The sequence below is a fragment of the Monocercomonoides exilis genome, assembly GCF_001643675.1.
Source record: "Monocercomonoides exilis strain PA203 chromosome Unknown scaffold2-2631571, whole genome shotgun sequence".
Taxonomy (NCBI): Eukaryota; Preaxostyla; order Oxymonadida; family Polymastigidae; genus Monocercomonoides; species Monocercomonoides exilis.
Window position 1 is genome coordinate 1,181,688 of NW_027150547.1, and position 19,814 is coordinate 1,201,501.

The 19,814-nt window shown below is 30.4% G+C and overlaps 4 protein-coding genes across 4 annotated transcripts; 3 read left to right on the forward strand and 1 right to left on the reverse strand.

The window, feature by feature from the left end:
• Positions 1-9,100: 9,100 nt before the first annotated feature.
• On the reverse strand, positions 9,101-9,980 carry MONOS_8231 (putative 60S ribosomal protein L23Ae). Its single transcript, XM_067878624.1, has 3 exons — positions 9,948-9,980; positions 9,481-9,763; positions 9,101-9,413 (listed from the first exon to the last, which is right to left on the reverse strand). Exons 1-3 carry the CDS (start codon positions 9,961-9,963, stop codon positions 9,329-9,331), a joined length of 384 nt encoding a protein of 127 aa, XP_067735775.1. The 5' UTR covers positions 9,964-9,980; the 3' UTR covers positions 9,101-9,328.
• A 47-nt stretch (positions 9,981-10,027) lies between these two features.
• MONOS_8230 (uncharacterized protein) lies at positions 10,028-10,598 on the forward strand. Its single transcript, XM_067878623.1, has 2 exons — positions 10,028-10,069; positions 10,135-10,598. Exons 1-2 carry the CDS (start codon positions 10,061-10,063, stop codon positions 10,465-10,467), a joined length of 342 nt encoding a protein of 113 aa, XP_067735776.1. The 5' UTR covers positions 10,028-10,060; the 3' UTR covers positions 10,468-10,598.
• Positions 10,599-10,758: 160 nt separating this feature from the next.
• On the forward strand, positions 10,759-12,723 carry MONOS_8229 (putative DHHC palmitoyltransferase). The gene is made up of 7 exons (XM_067878621.1): positions 10,759-10,865; positions 10,909-11,001; positions 11,054-11,456; positions 11,522-11,782; positions 11,916-12,051; positions 12,200-12,423; positions 12,468-12,723. Exons 2-6 carry the CDS (start codon positions 10,937-10,939, stop codon positions 12,358-12,360), a joined length of 1,026 nt encoding a protein of 341 aa, XP_067735777.1. The 5' UTR covers positions 10,759-10,865; positions 10,909-10,936; the 3' UTR covers positions 12,361-12,423; positions 12,468-12,723.
• Positions 12,724-18,027: 5,304 nt separating this feature from the next.
• MONOS_8228 (uncharacterized protein) lies at positions 18,028-19,787 on the forward strand. The gene is made up of 4 exons (XM_067878620.1): positions 18,028-18,099; positions 18,165-18,261; positions 18,379-18,872; positions 18,931-19,787. Exons 1-4 carry the CDS (start codon positions 18,097-18,099, stop codon positions 19,690-19,692), a joined length of 1,356 nt encoding a protein of 451 aa, XP_067735778.1. The 5' UTR covers positions 18,028-18,096; the 3' UTR covers positions 19,693-19,787.
• The last annotated feature ends 27 nt before the right edge of the window (positions 19,788-19,814 follow it).

Sequence of the window (19,814 nt, forward strand, 5' to 3'; positions counted from 1 at the left end):
TTCAAGTGGAAATAATAGTTGCCTGTGATGGTTATTTATTTCTGAATTGTGAATGGTTCAGGGTTTCGCGAAATGTCCAGGCTTTGATTCCAATGGTTTTTTTTTCTGGATTCAAAAAGCAGTATAGCAAATTTGCCAAAGCCCAACCTAATCAACTCATATATTTCTTGGATACAAAGGCAATCGAGCACACATGTGAAAGAGTTTAACAATTATAAAAAGTGACTTTTCCAATTCCGAATATAAGATACATTTGAATTTTTTCACTTGTGATGATAAATCGATGATTGAAGTTTCATTGAAAATCCCTCCAAAAAATGTGTACAAAAACAAAAGAAATAATGAAAAATAGAATCCACAACGGAAAATGCTTTGTAATTGCTTTGGAGAACGCATTATAAACTTATCGATTATATCCGATGATTAAAATGCAATTCGATGATTTTTTAATTGCATATAGTTTATGTGAAGCTCGTTTAATAAAAAGGAATCATGCTTTGTAAATAAACATGAAAAGTGAATAAATTGATGAAAAACAAATACAAAAGTGCTTAAAGATGAAAATTGAGAGGCTTTGAATCAAGTGTTGATAGTTTCAAATGGACAAGAGATCAATGAAAGAGTTTGAGTCTGCATAACGGAGAAATGAATTTTTTAACGAGTGTTCATTAACATCTATGCAGGTTCATTGAGAGAAGTGTTTTTGAAAATAAAGGAACGCAAATTTTGCATTTTCAATTTCGTTTCAAATCACTGTGATTGAGAACGTTCAGAAAACTTGAAAATATAAAGAACAATCAATCTGATGGGAATGAAGATAATGAAGAAGATAATTAGACACTCTGTTGTCAAGAAAAAGAAGTCATTTTCTATTTTCATATGCTTCCTTTGGTTTCGATTCAGACAACCCTGAAATGATATTTGCCAATCTGTTTGAAATACAAATACATGGAAAAAATATGAGATTCAAAGAATCATAAACAATTTTGTTTGCTTCTTATCATCTGTGGAATTCCCATCTTTTCAACTTCACATATTTCATAAATGTTCTGTTTTGAAATTGGGCACCTTCATGAATAAAATGTTAATTATTATAATAACTTTTTTTTCATTCCAATTCACATTTTGTTGATTATTCGCTGAAATTGAGTGTTTCAGATGATTAATGATTTCAAACAAATTCTTTTCAATGAACCATCTGTTCGTTTTATCAGATTTTCAATATTGATTATCATTTTTTTTCAAAAGATATTTATGTGTTATAGTTTTTGTTTCCCCTTTAAGCAATCGGATTTCTATCTTTCTTCATATATGTTTCGCATCCTCTTCTTCTTCAGCACAGCGCAAACCATGAAGAAAGTGACAAAACTTTTCAAGGACAAAACCTGGGATAATCCATTCAGCTTTTTTGAGACAATTCAACACTTTTTTAAATGAAAAAATAAACTGATTATCGAGTTATTCGTGTATTTTTGGCAATAGAACAAGCAAAATGAAATGCTTTTCCTTAAAAATGCAATTAAAATATCAGAAAAAAATGTAAGACATCTAAGAAGCAACAGAAAACAATACACTGTTTTTATAACGTTGAATCATGTTGAAAGATGCAATAAACGAATAATTTTCTTCTCACGAAAGATATTGTTAACTGGAATCGAAGATTGATCCCCATTCGCTTTCTGATGTGTGCTTTTCGTTTCTTTTCTCACTGGGTAATATAATCTCTTCTTCTGATGCATTCGGTTGCGCTTTTCGATCCTTTAAAAACATCAGATAGTTCGAAAGAAACATCATCGAGTAAAATTGTTTTTCTTCCATGGTTTTGAAAATCGATGATTTCAACCGGAAAAGAAATATTGGAGCTTTTGTCCTTAACATCAGATGATTTCTTTACATCTGATTTTAAAAACAACTTGTTTTTAAACTGAGCTGTTTGGAACACTTTTCTTATTTTTCTCCAATTGAATGGAATAGCTATCGAAAAAATTATCTCCTGTCATTAATTACTTGCTGGTGTTGCTTGAAAATAAAGAAAAGAATGTCACTTTTTCAATAATTGAAAAAGTTTCAGTGTTCTGTTAAAGACACTGATTAACGGAAGAATGGTGAAAATGGATAAATTCCACATACAGCAAATGATTTTCTGACAATTATCGAACAAAAAGAATCAATAACTCCATTTGAAACTACAGGAATAGATGCATTTTGATAAGAAAAATAGAAATATATAAAGGAACTTTGAATATCCTTTTCAAGCAATTCTCTAAATGTTCTAATACAAAATTTTCCAGAAGCAGTGTCAAATATGATGTATGGTGTCACATTTTTAACACATAATTTGTCTGTTCCTTGTTCCAAGAAATTACAGGAAAATAAAGGAGAGACGAATGGCCATCGAGTATTTTCAAAGTTGGAGAAGACAGTCTTTGCAGTTCGACTCTTTGAACGAAAATTTTTGGCTAATAATTTTTTTTTATCATCTTTTCAAAAACATTTTTTTTCCTCCGGTCATTCCCGTTAGCCATCCAGTTTAATCGGAAGAACTTCAATTCCTTTATATTTTCTGAAAGCGTCTGAAATGGCTGCAACATGATTGGATCCAAAGATGTTTCGTTAACAAACAGTATTTAATTATGTTTCATTTTTTCTTCGTTGGGTTTCTGGAAGCAGAGCATGCTGTGTTTCTTTTCTAACAATAATTTCATCAACCGACTGCCTAATTGAAACGCTTGTTTCATCCATATTGATGATCAAGTGCGAAGAAATTTGATTGTTGTCTATAACTTTTTTCAACAAAGAGAACCAACTTCTCATATTTTCAATAGTTGAAGACTGAAGTCGACGTTGAACAAAATATGTTGGTTTAATAAATATCTGTAAACTTGATTTCTCTATTAATATGCGTACCAGTCTTGTTCTTATTTTGCAACACTCAAAAGTGTGCGTGCATTCATTGTTTTTTTCATTATAACTTTTTCTGTGTGATAAAATATAAACAGACTGATATGCAAAATTAATTAATTGTGCATCAATAAAATGATATCTGAAACAGTTATAATTTTTTGTGGAAGATAAATGAGCAGTTGAACAATTCTTAATTTTTTCCATCACTTCCTTTTTTTAAAATCTTGAACTGCTTATATGGGACATAATTTTTCATTTCAGGCATTTTCATAGAAAAATTATGCACTATCCATTAACTTTTTATTTCAAAAAACACAAGAAAAATGTGACCATTTATTGTCATTCGTGAAATGTTGGAAAACTATTTGTTTTGATTTCTACGATGCCTGTTTACGGATCTGAAAATCGAACTTATTTTGAAATCTGAGAAAGTGAAATAAAGTTATGAGCGAAGCAATTTTTCAATGCTTTGAACAAAAAAGCTTGAAAGGACGTATTTTCCACCATATGATGAGGAACTCTTTCTGCTGTTATTGAAGCAATGTTTCGGAAAATTAATAAATGAGAAATGGCTTTTTCACTAACTAAATCAGAAGGCATACATCCATTTTGTTTTTACAGATAATCAATTTTGAAAGCCTTTGTTGATAAATTTTGTGAAAAATTTTCCAAATCATAACTTTTTTAGTGGTGTTGATTTTTCAAAAAGGTTTATTCTTTTGTAAAAAGATATTCATTCAAAAGAAAAATGAAAAATAATTGTTTTAAAAAACCGGTATCTTTGATGATAAATTCACAATATCATTATACAATGGTGAAAACATTATCGATGTCAGTTTTTGTTAACATTCTATACAAAATCGGAACAGAAATTATTGATTGATATAATTGAAATTCGAAAATATTTGGGTGATTGTTTTTGAAAACATATTGTTTCACACTAAATTTTCTGTGCTAAAATTTTTCTTGAATACAGTTATCGCACAAAATACCAAACAAGATCGATATATCAATAACCACAAGAAGAAAAATTCTGTTAATTTTCCTCAAAATATATCTCATTGATACAAACTCAATTGATAAACGAGACAAACAAAACTTTCTCGTTTGTGCTCAGAAAAAATAAATATCGAAATCTCGGAGATACTCAAAATCCTATTTCTCCGAGATTGAAAAAATAATTTGCTCTGAGCACAAACGAGTAAGTTTTGTATGTCTCGTTCATCAATTGAGTTTGTATCAATGAGATATATTTTGAGGAAAATTAACAGAATTTTTCTTCTTGCAGTTGTTGAGATATCGATCTTGTCCGGTATTTTGTGCGATGTCCGGTATTTTATGCGATAACTGTATCAATAAACAAAAATTGAAAAGTGATAAGACTTATTCAAAATATTTTTATCTTTTATTTAACTAAAACGTTTGTATATTAAAACAATTATCATGCTTTTTCTCTTTTGAATTAATATTTTCTTTCAATAAACTTTCAATTTTTGAAAAATCAACACCCCGAAAAAAGATATGATTTCAAAAATCATCACCCATTTGCCAAACTGCTGAATTCTGCTTTGGCCTTTATTGGTGACAGCTTTTTGGAAGGAGGTGATAAAATTTGTGTTTTTTCATTTATTAAATGGAAAATCAATCAAATAAAATAATAATGTTTGTCAATTGGAGATGAGCATGATTTAAAAAAACCTTTCTAAGAATGCAAGTGAAGTATGTTTTAAAGATTAATTTCCTATTAATTTGCGAATTGTATTCACATCTGAAATATTAATGTTCAACAAAAATGTCCCAGGTTTTGTCACTGACTATTTTTCACACAAATGTGCATGACTTTTTTTTTAAACAAATTGTTCATTCAGTATTTTTTCAGTTTTTTCAACTTGGAAAAATTAATATACCATTGGTGCTTAACCCGCACCCTGGTGCCAAACCCGCCCCCTCAGATTTTTGCTAAACACATATATTTTGGTTATTATTTCTACAGATTTCTTCATGTTCGCTTCAAAAAAAGAGAAGGAATATATGATTGAAATGAAATGACATTATTAAAATGTTCTGCAAAAGTTTAAAAATAATTAAATATCCATCTTCAAATAACTATGAACAAAGTATTCTCCATTGTTGCTAGAAGTGAGAACAGCAAAAACATTATTCACTTGTTTTTCTTTATTGATCTCAACATTTCGCGTTTCCAAACTTTTTTATTATAAAAAGAAAGATAGAAAGAAAGAAACTGCGACGACAAAGAAGAAAAATATTTTTTGCGTAATTCAATTTCTTTTTTACTAAAAGCCGGGGAAACTGCTGTTTGAATTGATTTTTCATTTTCCATTTTTCTTCCTTTCTCTGAGTCGCTCCCTCCACTAACATCATCGTCTATAATTTCATAAATTTTCTTTTTCTTTTTCTGTTTTCTTTCTCTTTCATCTTCATTTGAAGAAGAGCTTGACAAAAGAATGTTAAATTCTTTTCGAGAATGCTTTGTTTTCAAAGTTGAAGAAGTCGAAGAAGCTTTTGAATTTTCAATTTTTTCATATAAAGATCGAAGAAATGCAAGATGCTTTTCAGCATCTTCAAGTTGCTTTTTCAATTCAAAGATGTCCAAATTTTCAATAACTGTTGTAGGATTTAATTTGTGATCATTGGACGGAGAAGAACAGATCGATTCGTTCGGCGAAGTTGATTTTGTTGAGTTTGCTTTATCTGCAGAATGAATATCTAATGATTTTGATGAAGCAGAAACGCTTTGTCTTTTTTGTGGAGAATAGTCACCAAATAGTTCTTCACGCCAATCTTGAGACGAATAATGAAGATCTTCTTTCAATGCAGATGTTTCCATAGGTGCTCCTGCCACTCTAGAGAGCACAGGAGCTGCTGCAACTGGCAAACCCCTGTCTTTATGAATGCTGCTTTTATTGTTGAATGTGTATAAGCAGCTGCCAAGGCTTCAGGAAGAACTTCTGCGAGTTGTGTTCTATAAGAAGGGAGGGAGAATGGAGATGGAATGATAAATTTGTTGTTCAATGAAGATTTTAGTCGAGAAAAGATACAGGAATCACATGGTTGAAGTAAGTGTGTCATGTTGGGTGGGAATCGTTTCAAAATGATGTTGTTTTTTTCTGCGGCTTCAATTACAGATTCATCGTTATGTGTTGAATGATTATCTATCAACAGAAGGGCGCGATGGGAACTGGTTGGTTTTTCTTTCTCTGTATTAAATGGAATCCAACAATTGATCATGATATGTCTGAAGATTTCCTTCGTAATCCACCCAAAAGAGGAATTAATATATCTGATATCAAATGATGATAGAGAACGTAACTCTTTTGGGAGTGTTTTCTTAGGATAAAGAAGAAAACGAGGCAATGAAGATCCGTCGGCGCAGACACAGAGGCAAATTGTGGCATTCGGCACTTTTGGAGGTGCTGGAACAGCTGGAGGAGTTTGATCTTTGAAGCAAACAACCAATTTTGATGAAGATTCCCCGCAAGTGATTGAAGTTTCGTCGAAATTGAAAATGTCGGATGATGTAATGTTATAGTCTGATATTATGTTTGAAAGTTCAGTAAACCATCTGCTAATATTATCTGGTGACTGTGCTTTGATTTTTGCAACATCTGTTGGTCTTGCGATAGCGGCTTTCAATATTTCGCTTCGTTTAATTAATTTGTATGCATATTTTTTATTGATCATTTTCAATTCATTCTTTGATTTTGGCTCATTTTCAATCAGATCCACACACTGAAACATTCAAAAAAGTTAAAAAAAACATGAAAAAAATATTGCAAACCATGTTTTGCACATCACGAATTCGAACAATTGTTTGGTTAGATAAAAGAACTGAAACTTGGGCAAGTTCCAAGCATATGGACCATCGATAAAAAATTCTTTTCATATTTGGAACGAAAGAAAACGTTATATTAATTTATTAAAAATTAGTTTTATTTGTCGAAAATGCAATGTTCAAAACTTTCTATTTTTTTATTTGATCTATTCCATAAATATTTTGAAACAATCATTGTTTTTTATTCTTTGTTTTTTTCATTGTCATTCGCTTGAAATCTTTTCACATGCTTGTTTTTGTTGTGTTCATGTTATGAGAAATACAGACAGGTTTCATTTTCACATTTATTTCATGTTTTTTCGAACGTAACAATCGCAATTGAGTTTTTTCTTTCGTATATGTTAATATGAGCACAAAAAAATGAGCAAAATTCAAAGAACATCAGAAAATAATCAATTGTCAAAAGCTCGCTGTTGTATGCAAATTATATAATTGATTGAATTTATTAAACAAAATTCAGTATTTTCGTTTGTTTCATCGTTGATATATGCCTGTACGTGCTCAACGAGTGAAGACAGAGTAGGCGCAATTGCATTGAGCTGCCTGGACGATCCAAAACATTCAGATGCTCCGTCGTCGGAGAAGGAAAAGGCGCTGCAAATTTCTCTTCGCCTAGTCCGGTTTTCTTTAACGGATCTAAAGCAGATAAGGATCTTTTCATTATCCACCGATCGATTGCCAAGCAGATCAACATGGAGATGTTTGTGATAGAATTCAGCGAGTTGGCCTTCGACAGAAATAATTCCATCTGCGAATTGGACAAAGAAAACGAGGGATCAATTGATTTGGTGTTGTTGATAGTGTCAAATGAGTTAGAACAAAGATTTGCGTCTGTAAATAAAGAGATAGATAATAAGGATTGATGGTGAGGGGAAGATCCGCGTGAAAAACTCAGCGAGGAGAGGCAATATCTCAACGACAAGAAGTCATGTTATATTCTAATGAAAAAAAAAACAATTATTTCAGTGAAAAAGTCAAGTGATTTTGCTTGTTCCTGTGATTTTTCCACTTTTCTTGGTATCAACAATGATGAGCTTTTGTTATTTGTAATGTCTATTGTTTTTTCACAGTTGACAAATATCATTATAAAATAAAAGTCTTCGGTTTTTCCATCAGCAGTTTCAGAATAAATCTTGAAAGTGCACAAAGCTACAGAAACTTGATAACTTTCATTTTAAGGAAACAGAATTAACACTCATATTGTATTCAAATATTAATTTTCGAAACGAATCAAATATTTCACATTCATTTGTGAAATTAGAACTAATTCAAATAATGCAATTCATGAACTTATTTTTTGTCTGAAAAATTAATCAAATTGACCAAAAAATACAAAGTTTTTGTGAAATATCAATTACAACGTTCAAAAACGATATCGTGATAAATAATGAAACAGTTCGAAGCAAATAATAAATTCTAATAATTTAGTTCTTTTTCATGAGAAGATATAGTTCAAAACCTTAAAAATTTGGACAAAACAAAAACATGAAAGTTAGAAAATATTTATGGGATAGATCAAATAAAAAAATAGAAAGTTTTGAACATTGCATTTTCGACAAATAAAACTAATTTTTAATAAATTAATATAACGTTTTCTTTCGTTACAAATATGAAAAGAATTTTTTATCGATGGTCCATATGCTTGGAACTTGCCGAAACTTGGTTTTCAATTGTTTCCAACTGATTGTCTGTGATTGTTTGTGGATGTCCATTCCATCCAACCTCTCTTCCTGCTTTCTCCGCTCTTATCCCTCGTTTCCAGGCATCCTTTGAAATAACTTTGGCTTTCATTGCAGTTGCATATTCACCTTTGAAACCCTAGCGAATTGGAAATAGCGTTTTTGAGGGAGATTTGAACACGCGATATTCCCTTGTTGCCAGAACTCTGTGCAATTGAGATGATGTCAATTCAGTTTTTTCTGTCATCAAAATAGGGAATGATCAATTTCTTCAGAATTATCAAAATTAATATTTCTGTCATAGGCAATCCTTTTCAGATGCATGGTTCGATATTATGTTAATATATATATCTTCATTGAAACATTGAAATTATCAACTTTCCAAAATTCTGCAGTAAATCAAACATGTGAATAAAATTAAAAATATCAACGTTCAGCTGGAAGAAGACATGATGAAGAAGAATAATGAATATTCTTTCATTATTTAACACAATTTCGATTGTTTTTGATATGTTTTTGTTTCAATTGTTCATTGCAATGAAAAACAAGAGAATGCTTCATTGAGAGGGTGCGGGTTTGGCACCAGGGTGCGGGTTAAGCACACATGGTATATCGTGGTTCAGTAACTTTTTTTGGTCTGGACTTTTGAAATATGGACAATTAGTTAAAAAGCACTTTCGTTGTTTGTATTTCTCACAAAAAACTCGAATAAATAAAATTTATTCTAATTTTATCTTGAAAAGTATTTGAAGTGGAAATCTGAATATTCAATAAAAAGCATCTTTTGACTTAAAAACTTTCATTTAAATAAATTAAATACTTGTTGAGATGATACTTCTTTGATTCCATTTTAAAAATTTGGAATTGTTGTGTGAATTGAAAGAAAATGCTTTTAGACAACTCCAATTTTATTAGCAACATCAAGCGCTTCATATTGGGGAAGTAATCGAATGTAAGCTTTTTTCTCTCCTTTCGGACTAAATATTAATTCAAAAACAATCAAACAATTAAAATATTGAAGTTATCGAAAAAATTTTAGCACACGTTATAAGTGTATTAATTTTTCTTATCTTCACGTTGTACAATTTCTCAAATGCTCTCTTTATTTTTGGTTTTGAGGCATTCATTGAAACGATGAAAACAAGAGTATTCAGTTTTTCAACTTTTTGCATAGCTGACTCCGTTGTAACAGGAAAGCGAATAAGATCGTAAAAGTCATGACCTTTGATTGGAGCAGCAGATTTTCGTGGGAATTTGGGTTTTCTGCGAAGATATAAAGTTTTTGGCCTTCTGAAGTGAACGGACCTACGAATTTTGTGTTGCTTTGCTTTAAAATTATTGATATGTTTTTTTGATCGTTTGAAGATAAGTTCCAAAATCCAGAAATGCAGAATATTGAAAAAGCAAAAATAAAGAATGAGAACAAAGTTTACAGTAAATTCATCAAGAAAAATTCAAAATTTCAACAAATAATATAAAAAAAGATTTGCGCATTTACAATTTGAATATACCTCGGACAGTTCTCATTTCAGCAAAATATCCATAAAAATCCGAAATTGAAAATGATCAAAAGAATTTAAATAATTATATTATTGATCAATTGAACATTTCCGTTAAAAATTTCATGGCGGAAGTTTGATTGCTTTTTTTGACAAAAAATTAATATTTTTATTATATATTTATGATAAACGATTGCAGCTTGAAACTGTTAGAGATATTGGCTGGAAGTTGACAGCATATTGCAATTGCGATAGATGTAATGATATTCCAAAAACAAAAACCGAGAGTGGGCATATAATTAGCGAAAATGATCACCAATTTATTTGTGCAGCACCAAAGGATATTCCGTTTGGAACTGAAATTACAATAACCGGAGGATGGAATGGAAAAGTTAGAGTTGAGGAAAGAGCAGATGGGGTGATTGGAAAACGTCTCGATATTTTCCAGAAGGATCACGCATCTGTCATTGCTTTTGGTGTGAAAAATGATTGCAATATCGAATATCAAATTAAAATGGCGAAGCTTTCGTAATAACATGCTCTTTCATAACTTCATATTTTGTTGCATTCTGTTTTGTTTTTTATAATTGTTGATGTTGTTTTTTATTTTTCAATCATGGTTTGTGAGAAACAAATAACAATGATGTATAATTTACAGTTGAGAATTTTTCAATAATTGAAGTTTTTATTTTATAATTTTCTTCAAAATGTTTTCATCAAAATTAAAAAAAAAACAACTTCACCATCACATCCACATGCAAAGTGATACGACTAATTCTTCATGGGAAAAAATATCCCACAATAAACATATTCTTAAAAAGAAAATTTGTCTTTCTTCCAATACTCGTGTTTATCATGAGTAGAGCCCAATATAACGATAATTTATCTAAGCCCCCTCCAATTTTTGGTAGAAATTGGGCTTGCTGTTATGTTTACTTATCCATTTCTTCATTTTATGTTCAGTTTTAAACAGTTCATTATTTATTTTAAAGGGGAGAATAATGTGGGGACCAAATTTATGTGCTGGCTGGGGGATGTTTCTTTTTGTTTCGTTTTTTGGAATCGGGTTTGAATTTTTTTTTTTTGAATATTAACACGTTATTGTATCGAGAATACAGATCTTCTGCAATTCTTTTTTCTTATTTAACTTTTTGGGAAAAAGTTATTATCACTCTTTTTGGCTATGCATTGGTTTTATTTAATTTATGGAAAGTTGAAACAATGGATCCAGGAATCTTACCAAAAGCCAAGCAACTTCCTCCTGGGCATAAACTGCTTTCAAGACCCGATGATCCATTACAACAAAATGTTATTGATTTGAGTTCCACTCAAAGTGATATGCTTTCCTCAATTCCTGATCCATTATTTCCAATAGTTAATTCGATCGAACAGAATGAAGCTCATATGACAGTTAGAATGTACAATAAATCCCAAACCCAATTTGTTTCACTCAACAACGAAGAACACGCGCAACCAGTTAATGATGATTTGCAACAGGTAAAAATTGACATTGAAAAACCAGTCTGCAAAATTTAACAATTTGTTTCTTTTGAAAGGGATTCGATGATAATTTTGTATTTAAATAGGTGGTGATTGGAAATAAATTTTGTCACGTGTGTGGAATTTATCGTCCAAGTGGCTGTAAGCATTGCTACGATTGTAACAATTGTGTTGCTGGTTTTGATCATCATTGCCCAGTTGTCAATAATTGCATTGGACAACGCAATCAGGGCTTTTTTGTGGGATTTTTGGTTTCATGTTCCACAACATTATGGATTTATACTGGAGTTGCTATAAAATTGATGATAAATTTGGTTCATTCCGATTTATCATTAAATGAGCAAGCGGTTGTTGAGACTTAATTGTATAGATTTTCATAATTAAATCTTTTCATTTTTTTAAATTTTTGGATGTGTTGTGTTGCAAAATACACTTTCACCAAAATCCAAACATACATGAATGTATATACATTTTATTTAGATCCCAATGACATTATTGTTGATGGTTGCAGCAGTAGATTGTTCAGTTTCTGTTCCTGTATTTCTTTTTGGAGTTTATCACCTCTATCTTCTTTTCACTGATCAAACATCAGTCGGACTTGCTTATAATGTTGAACGTTTGCTTTTATTTATTTAACATTCATATTTTTGTGTAAATATTTTTGATTTTTTTTTTCTAAATTTGGAATTTAATTTTCTTAATTTCAAAATTGTAAATTTATATGATTATTTTTTGTTTGAATGCTATTTTCATCCGATCTGCAGGAGGTAAAAGAAATTGCTTTATTTCTTTTTATCAGCGTGCAATCAAAATCTCTCCACCTTTTATGGCAAAAAGAATTTATACCCACAAGAGGTGCTGGTTTAGTCGAACCGACAAATTACAACAAGAATCTCCAATTTTTCATTCAAATGCAATTGGATGATCAATAGAATTTCAGAGATATTCAGAAAAAATTTAGAGATTTCATAATTAATCCTAACTTGAGGTTTGTCTTCACATTGAAAAAAGTTTCATTTTTTTCTTTATAAGTCAAAATTAATGTAAGACGAATTGAAATGAAAAGATGAGAAACAGCTATTGTTTACATCAATAACCGAAAGTGAAACGTAATTTTTGAATGAAAATTTCAAACATAGTAATTTACAAGTGATTCATCAATATTATCAAAAACAAAGCATTCATTTATCATTTTATCTGAATGCATTTTATTATTTCATATGCAACAAAATTAAGCAACTTTTAACCATATATTAAAGATAATGTTCAAAATAATTGAATATTATAATATTTAATAATTAATATTTGTATAATTAACTTGTTTTAATAAAGTTTGATTAAAACATATCAAAATTTTCATCTTTTCAAAATTATGAGAAAAAAAATATTTTACAAAATCGACCCGGATGGGGATCGAACCCACAACCTCAGGATCCGAAGTCCTACGCGCTATCCATTGCGCCACCAGGCCGTTCAACGAAAAATATTTTTTGTTTTTAATTGCAATATTCTATTTGTTTATTTGAAGAGTGTGAAAAAGATTTTATTCAACATTTCATTTTTCTTTCATCAATTTGCAAATTCTTTTTTCTTCAATCTCTAAATTTGTCTTAACTGTTCTTTCATCATTTTATCTGGAAAAAATAACAGGAAGAGTTACACACTGTTTCATTTCAAATGTTCAAGGTCCTATTCCTAATTTCCAATTTTATTAATTTTGCAGGAAACACTAAATAAAGAGCAATTGATTCCGTCCATCAAGTTCAAAGAAAGCTTGCATATGAAAGAGCAGAAAGTGAACAACAGCTTTCAACCATCTCTGATCAAAGATGTTCGTTGTGAAGTGGATGTTTGTGAGTTAAATTTGTTTGATGCTCAAAATAGTCATTCCACCATTGGAGCATCTGTTCTAAAGAGCAAAAGCTAGCTTCAATAAAATATAAATAGAAAGCAGGTCAAAGAAAGGTTTTGAATCATTTCATCGAGGGCTTTATTGTTTTCGCTATTTTCACCATTTTGTTCCTGATAATTTTTTTTGAGTCGGTCATTCCAGCTGTGCGTTGGGGAAAGTTGAAACAGGAAGCAAAGAAATACTTGGAGATCAACAATGTTCCAGTTAAGAACAATCAGAAACTGATTGAGAAGGTGATGATGGAAATGTTGCCAGAGGAGAAGGTCTGCAAAACAGGTGATAATCCCTCTATTTCAACAAAAAGAAAAAAAAAAAAGAAAAAGTGATTGCTCAAAAGTGAATAAGTGAAGACCATTAATAAAACAAAGAAGAGTTTTTTGTAGGAAATTTTAATGTACTTTATTAATGAATATATTTGCATTTTTTTTTTCTTTCTTTTGATTAACCTAATATGATTTTGCTGAAGCATGCCTTTTGTTCATTTTCTGTCTTCAAGATAAGACGAAGAACCCAAGGGAGTTGCAAAATACTTTTTCAAAAGAAGATTTGATAGCTGCTGATTGAAAATGACTTTCATTTATCAAAAATTTAGTCTGGCCTCTTCTCCTGTGACTCTGTTTTCATTCATGCATCCTTTCTTTCATTTTTCAAAATTCATTCACCTGTTGCTTATTGGAGATAACCAATTTGATTGAAAAGACGAAATGCAAGTTATAGAAAACACCAAAATACTAATTTTTCAATTTGATGAGAATTACTCGCAGCAAAATCTTTGAAATTGAACAGAAAATCTGTGACCCTCAAGAGCAAACATGATTAACCACTTCTTTGAGGTGGAAGCTCAATCAAAAATTCAATTGATTCAATGACAATTGTTTAAATTTCAAAGTTGTTGGTCATTCTCATCAAAAATCAGAATTTCTGCCACTGGAGAAATAAAAATATAATTGATATCGTAAAAAAATGTTGAGCTTGGTAGATTTTCAAATACACTTATTGAACTGATGTTTTCTGATAATGTTACCCATTTCATTTCACCTCAATGATGACTGATGTTTCAGATTCATTTGATCATTCCATTGACATGGGTTTGGCAATATTGTCTTTCAAACAGAAAGAACATTAGGTGCAAGATAAACGATATTATTAGTGACATTTTCCCCCTGCAGAAGAACTTGTCAAAACAGGAAAGCTAAAATTTATCAAACATTTGATACATTTTTATATGGTTTCATTAAAAATAGTTCATTTTTGATAACCCCAAGTAAGCCCTTGACAATATTCTTTAAAAATATATTTTTTGTCCATAACAAGCAAAATGACTATGATTGGCTTCAAATATGATTTCATCTCATTTGTCTTAATCAAAAAGATCTTTGAAAAATTCATCTCTGATGGTGAACTCTTGTCGCATGATTCTAGTTGAAATTCTGTGATGGAATAAATGTGATTTTTATGTTACCAATTTTTTAAAATGAAAGACGAGGCATATTGAAGAAATCCAAAATTTTTGTTTGAGAAGAAAATAATAATGCTCCTATCACTTATCGTTGAAATGAAAATTGGATAATTATGGGGCAAAATTTTTGCATAAATGAAAAATTCAACAATTTGCAACAAACTTTTTCTACAATCTTGTCATTATAAGTCTTGCATTTTCGTGTGAAAAATATTTGAAATATTAGAAAAAATTTTTTTGTGAAAAATGTTTGAAAGAAATGCAGTTTATTCTTTATATCTATTTTTTTCAGAAAAAAAATATGAATACCACATGAAAAAGAGATGCATTCAAAGCTTGATATTCAAAGAGGAAGAAAAGCTAAAGAAATAAAAATTGGCTCAATTTGAAGTTTCCACAGATTGAATGAAACACAGATGTCAGAGGATTGATGATCGGATAGATCACCCAAATAGAGGAAGAAGAGGAAGAGGAACAATGTGAAAGTGAAAGTGAAAGAGAACGAAAAGGAAAAGAACAAGGAGAAGATGATATCTGAGTGATCAGTGGAAGTGCAATCATTTGCTATGCTCATTTCAGTTTGCCTTGAAATAATTCACTTTGTTCTCTTCAAACTGTGCGTTTGACAAAGGAAAATTTCAGAATGAGATTTTTTCCACAAGTGAAAAAACAAAAATCATTAATAATTTTCGGTATTTCTTTGTGGAAATCATCTCCATTATTTTCTTCTTTGAGTGTTTTGGCTCACATTATTAATTCTCTTTTCTCCATCATCATCTTTGTTGCTTTTTGTTATTCCTTATTCAACTGTTTTTTGCGTAGTTTATTTGCTTCTTCTTCTTCTTCTGAGGCTGCTCTTGTCTCTGTTCAATCTTCAGCATTTAGCCTATTCGAGCTGGACATAGGGTCAGCTTTTTAATGGGACTTTTTCCTTAATTGGCACTTTTTTTGTTTTCGCTTGCAAAATGTCGAGAAATGAGAAGTAGTTTTCAGCATTTTAAAAATCCTTTTTAACAAGTTTTATTCTATTTATTTATTGTTTTCATTTTTATTTTCGTTTTTTACACATCGAGAAATTTCGTTTTTTTGTTAAATTTAATAGTACTTTTTCTAGCCAACCAGGCAACTCAAAAAAAATTGGGGACATGTTTTATATAGCATTTGCGTTGAACTATTAATCTTTAAAATCTTTTTTTTCACAAACACTTTTTTCTTGATTTTTTCGCATTTCAAAATTTCATCAACATGATAACATAAAACTGATTATTTCTTTATTAATATAATGAAATGACAAAAATAAAAATATAATATGAATGACTAACACTTTAAAAACCAAGTGTTGCGAAAATGAAACATTAATTTTTTCTATTTGTCTTTTTCCGGCAAATGGCGCAAACCAAAAATGATCAATGATCAAGTCTTTGTAACAAAGTTAAATACTTGACAAGTAGATACAATAAATATTTTATTTTTATAATACTTCATTGTTAAAGCATTTGTTTTGCATATTATATTTTTATTTTTGTCATTTCATTATATTAATAAAGAAATAATCAGTTTTATGTTATCATGTTGATGAAATTTTGAAATGCGAAAAAATCAAGAAAAAAGTGTTTGTGAAAAAAAAGATTTTAAAGATTAATAGTTCAACGCAAATGCTATATAAAACATGTCCCCAATTTTTTTTTGAGTTGCCTGGTTGGCTAGAAAAAGTACTATTAAATTTAACAAAAAAACGAAATTTCTCGATGTGTAAAAAACGAAAATAAAAATGAAAACAATAAATAAATAGAATAAAACTTGTTAAAAAGGATTTTTAAAATGCTGAAAACTACTTCTCATTTCTCGACATTTTGCAAGCGAAAACAAAAAAAGTGCCAATTAAGGAAAAAGTCCCATTAAAAAGCTGACCCTATTCATCTCTCCAGAAGCATGATGTTGCGTTTTCGACTATTCCACACAAAATCAATAAATTAGACACTCGGCGCAAAATGCTCCTCAAAGCTTAGTCTCTTCATCTGAACTGCACTGCTTCTGAAGAATGTCCAGAGGCTGTTATGATTCTTGCAATAGCAGAAACAGCAAACAAAAAAGCACTAGAATCCATAAAGTGCATTCAAATATCCGTTGAAAACAGGCTTCAAAGCATTTCTAGCGTTAATAACATGCTGAATCAAACTTCATCGGACAACATGCTTTTCTTATATCTTATCGAAAGGTTCATCTCGACAGCATTCAGAAATCAAGGCAAGAGTGTCTTTCGGTTTTGAATGAAAGATGTTTGCTCAGATGAAATTGAATGAATGGAAACAGAGATTAACATAAAATGAGGGGTTGTAAAGAAACGCAGCTTCTATGAAGTTTGAATGATATGTTTATGATAATCCCATTGATGTGAGTTGTGTGAGGAAGTTAATGGATAGCGCATCACTTCTGAATGGGAAGGAGATGAAATTGCTGCTCCGTTCGAGAAAGATTTAAATAACATGAGATTTAATTCAAAAAAAAAAAAAACCAAACGTTGATATATGTCAACATTTAGAAATATCATATTTCAAAGCGAAGAAATTTGGCCCTGGAAAAGTGGAGTTTTGATTCGAATCTTAAAATTTTTAAAGGCACTTCCTTTCACAAAATTAAAAAATCTACCACTTTTCTTTCATTCTTTTAGATTTCAGCAACACTATCAGCACATTCGTGAACCATCCATTTCTTCAATCTTTCATTTTACGAATTCGACGATTTTCACCTTTCCTCCAAAAAAGAAAATATTCAAAATCTTTGTGATTTCATCCTGTTTCGACAAATATTGGACAGAATTCAATATTCATCCATCATCTTCATCTTGCACAAGTGGTACTATTCCTCGTTGTTATCCCCTTGTTATTCTGCTCCAAAATGAGAAGATAGACGGTTTTGATTATTGGTCAGATTTCTGGGCTTTGGAAAGGTTACAGATAAATATCTTCACTTCATATAGAACAATATTTAACACGCACATGCAGATATTTTCATTAAATAACAAAAAATTGCCATTTCCTCATTCTTTCAATTTTTAAAACTATCAGACAACATTCCAAAATCTACACTTTTCTATCATTGTCTGTTGCCATCTCACAAAATAATACCGCATTTTCCGCAGAAGATGTTCATTTGCCAATCCTTTGTTTTTCCAACTGATATTTCAGACAAATGAAAAGATTCGATCAAAATATCCATTATAACAAACAAAAATTGATTAAGTGTTGCCTCTCTTCAAATCCTTTACCAAAATATCAACAAAAGAAAAAATGGTATGAATGCATTATTTTTTATGATTCTTTTGAGAATCAATTTATTTTAACTTTCTTTATCCAAGCAATGCTTATTCAATACGAATATCAAAATGTCATTGCTTTCCGAATACAATTCATTTTCAAAAATGAAGGAGACGAACAACACAAAAAAGTTCACAGGTTTGTATTCCTCGCTATATTTATTTATTTATTTATTTATTTATTTATTTATTTATTTATTTATTTATTTATTTATTTATTTATTTATTTATTTATTTATTTATTTATTTATTGAAGCATTGTTAAATGGAATGGAAGAGTGCAATGAGGAAGAACAAATGCAGAAAATCAAGGAAATGAACGAAATGGTGGATCATATGAATGAAGAAGAATTTGAGTTTGTTTTCACAGAAGAACCATTCAACAAATTAGACAAAATGATTGAAGAAAAGAAACTTTCAATGGAAAATACAATTTTGCTGTTGAAGCATGTTGGATGCTTGAAAATTCTGAAAAACATGCAGATTTATTGCTTTATTTATTCTAAATTGAGAAGAAGATTTGAAGAGATGATCATTGAAGAGGAGGGGAAGAAAGAAGAAAAGAATGAAAGGCTTTTGGTTGATCTTTGCGAATGCTTAGCTTTGCTAAATATCTCTATCCTTACAGATGAATTGCTTTCAATCATTATGCCTTGCCTTCTGAAGGTTGCCTCGAAGAAAGGCGAGACCGAAGAAGCTCAGAAGGAAGTGGAAATAACTTTGCTGGCTTTGAGCAATATTGGGAGTTATGTATGAGCACTTCTATTTCCTTTTTGATGTTAATTGCTATTTTTTTAATTCTGATTAGAATGCGCCAAAAGAACTTCATTTGAATGTGATCAAAACGATCATTGAACATCACCAGGAACATCACAACCTCACTCGACTTGCTTATCAGTCTGCTTGGCAGTTTTTGATGAATCGATTTTATTGGGACAAAAGCTTGGAAGAAGTGATAGTGAAAGAATTGCATTTTGCAAGAGAAGCAGCAAGAGAACTGGAAGATCTATCAAAGTGTATCGACTGGAATAGAAATGAAGAAGAAAATGGAAGAATAGAAGTGCATATTATCAGGAGATGGCTCTATAATATTGATAATTACTTAACCTCGTGCGAATTGTGGAACGAAGAAATTGCTGGACTTATCAATTGCATTGTTCAAATGATTCGAGAATCAAGGGACAATCACAAAGATATTTGCAATAGATGTCTCGATTCACTTCGATGTGCAGCAGAAAATAGAAATGTGGAAATTGATGACTTGTTGAAAAGCGGAGCTATTGATGCTGTTATGGAAGAGATTCACAAATCAACAATGGATGACATAATGATATACGCATTCTTGGTATTTTTTGAATTGATTTCAATTCGATTGAAAAGTAAAATGGATAATAAAACTGATGAAGCAAAAAGTAAGGCAACAAAAAGAAAAGTGGCTGAAAAGATGGAAGAAGAAGGATGCGAAGATTTCGTCATTAGCTTTCATCGAGTTATTCCTTTTTTTAATAATGAATATAATTATAATGATGCTCTATCGTTGTATATTTCTGATTATTTTGTGATTATTTAAGGAAATGTTTCACAATATGTTACACATATTTTTCCCCCCTTTTTTATTCATTTCACAAAATGGAAAACAGATAGTTTTAGTTTTTTTTAACAAAATTTTAAAAATTTTTCTGAAAAAAGCTG

Bases quoted from the DNA above. Each gene is read 5' to 3' on its own strand.
- MONOS_8228 (XM_067878620.1), top strand. The intron at 18,262-18,378 runs GTTTGTATTCCT...TATTTATTGAAG, and splicing joins CAACACAAAAAAGTTCACAG to CATTGTTAAATGGAATGGAA. The intron at 18,873-18,930 runs GTATGAGCACTT...AATTCTGATTAG, and splicing joins TGAGCAATATTGGGAGTTAT to AATGCGCCAAAAGAACTTCA.
- MONOS_8231 (XM_067878624.1), bottom strand. The intron at 9,414-9,480 runs GTGTGCTAAAAT...ATTAATATTTAG, and splicing joins AAAATTAATACACTTATAAC to TCCGAAAGGAGAGAAAAAAG.
- MONOS_8229 (XM_067878621.1), top strand. From the start codon at position 10,937: ATGTGGGGACCAAATTTATGTGCTGGCTGGGGGATGTTTCTTTTTGTT. The intron at 11,002-11,053 runs GTTTGAATTTTT...TCGAGAATACAG, and splicing joins GTTTCGTTTTTTGGAATCGG to ATCTTCTGCAATTCTTTTTT. The intron at 11,457-11,521 runs GTCTGCAAAATT...GTATTTAAATAG, and splicing joins AAATTGACATTGAAAAACCA to GTGGTGATTGGAAATAAATT.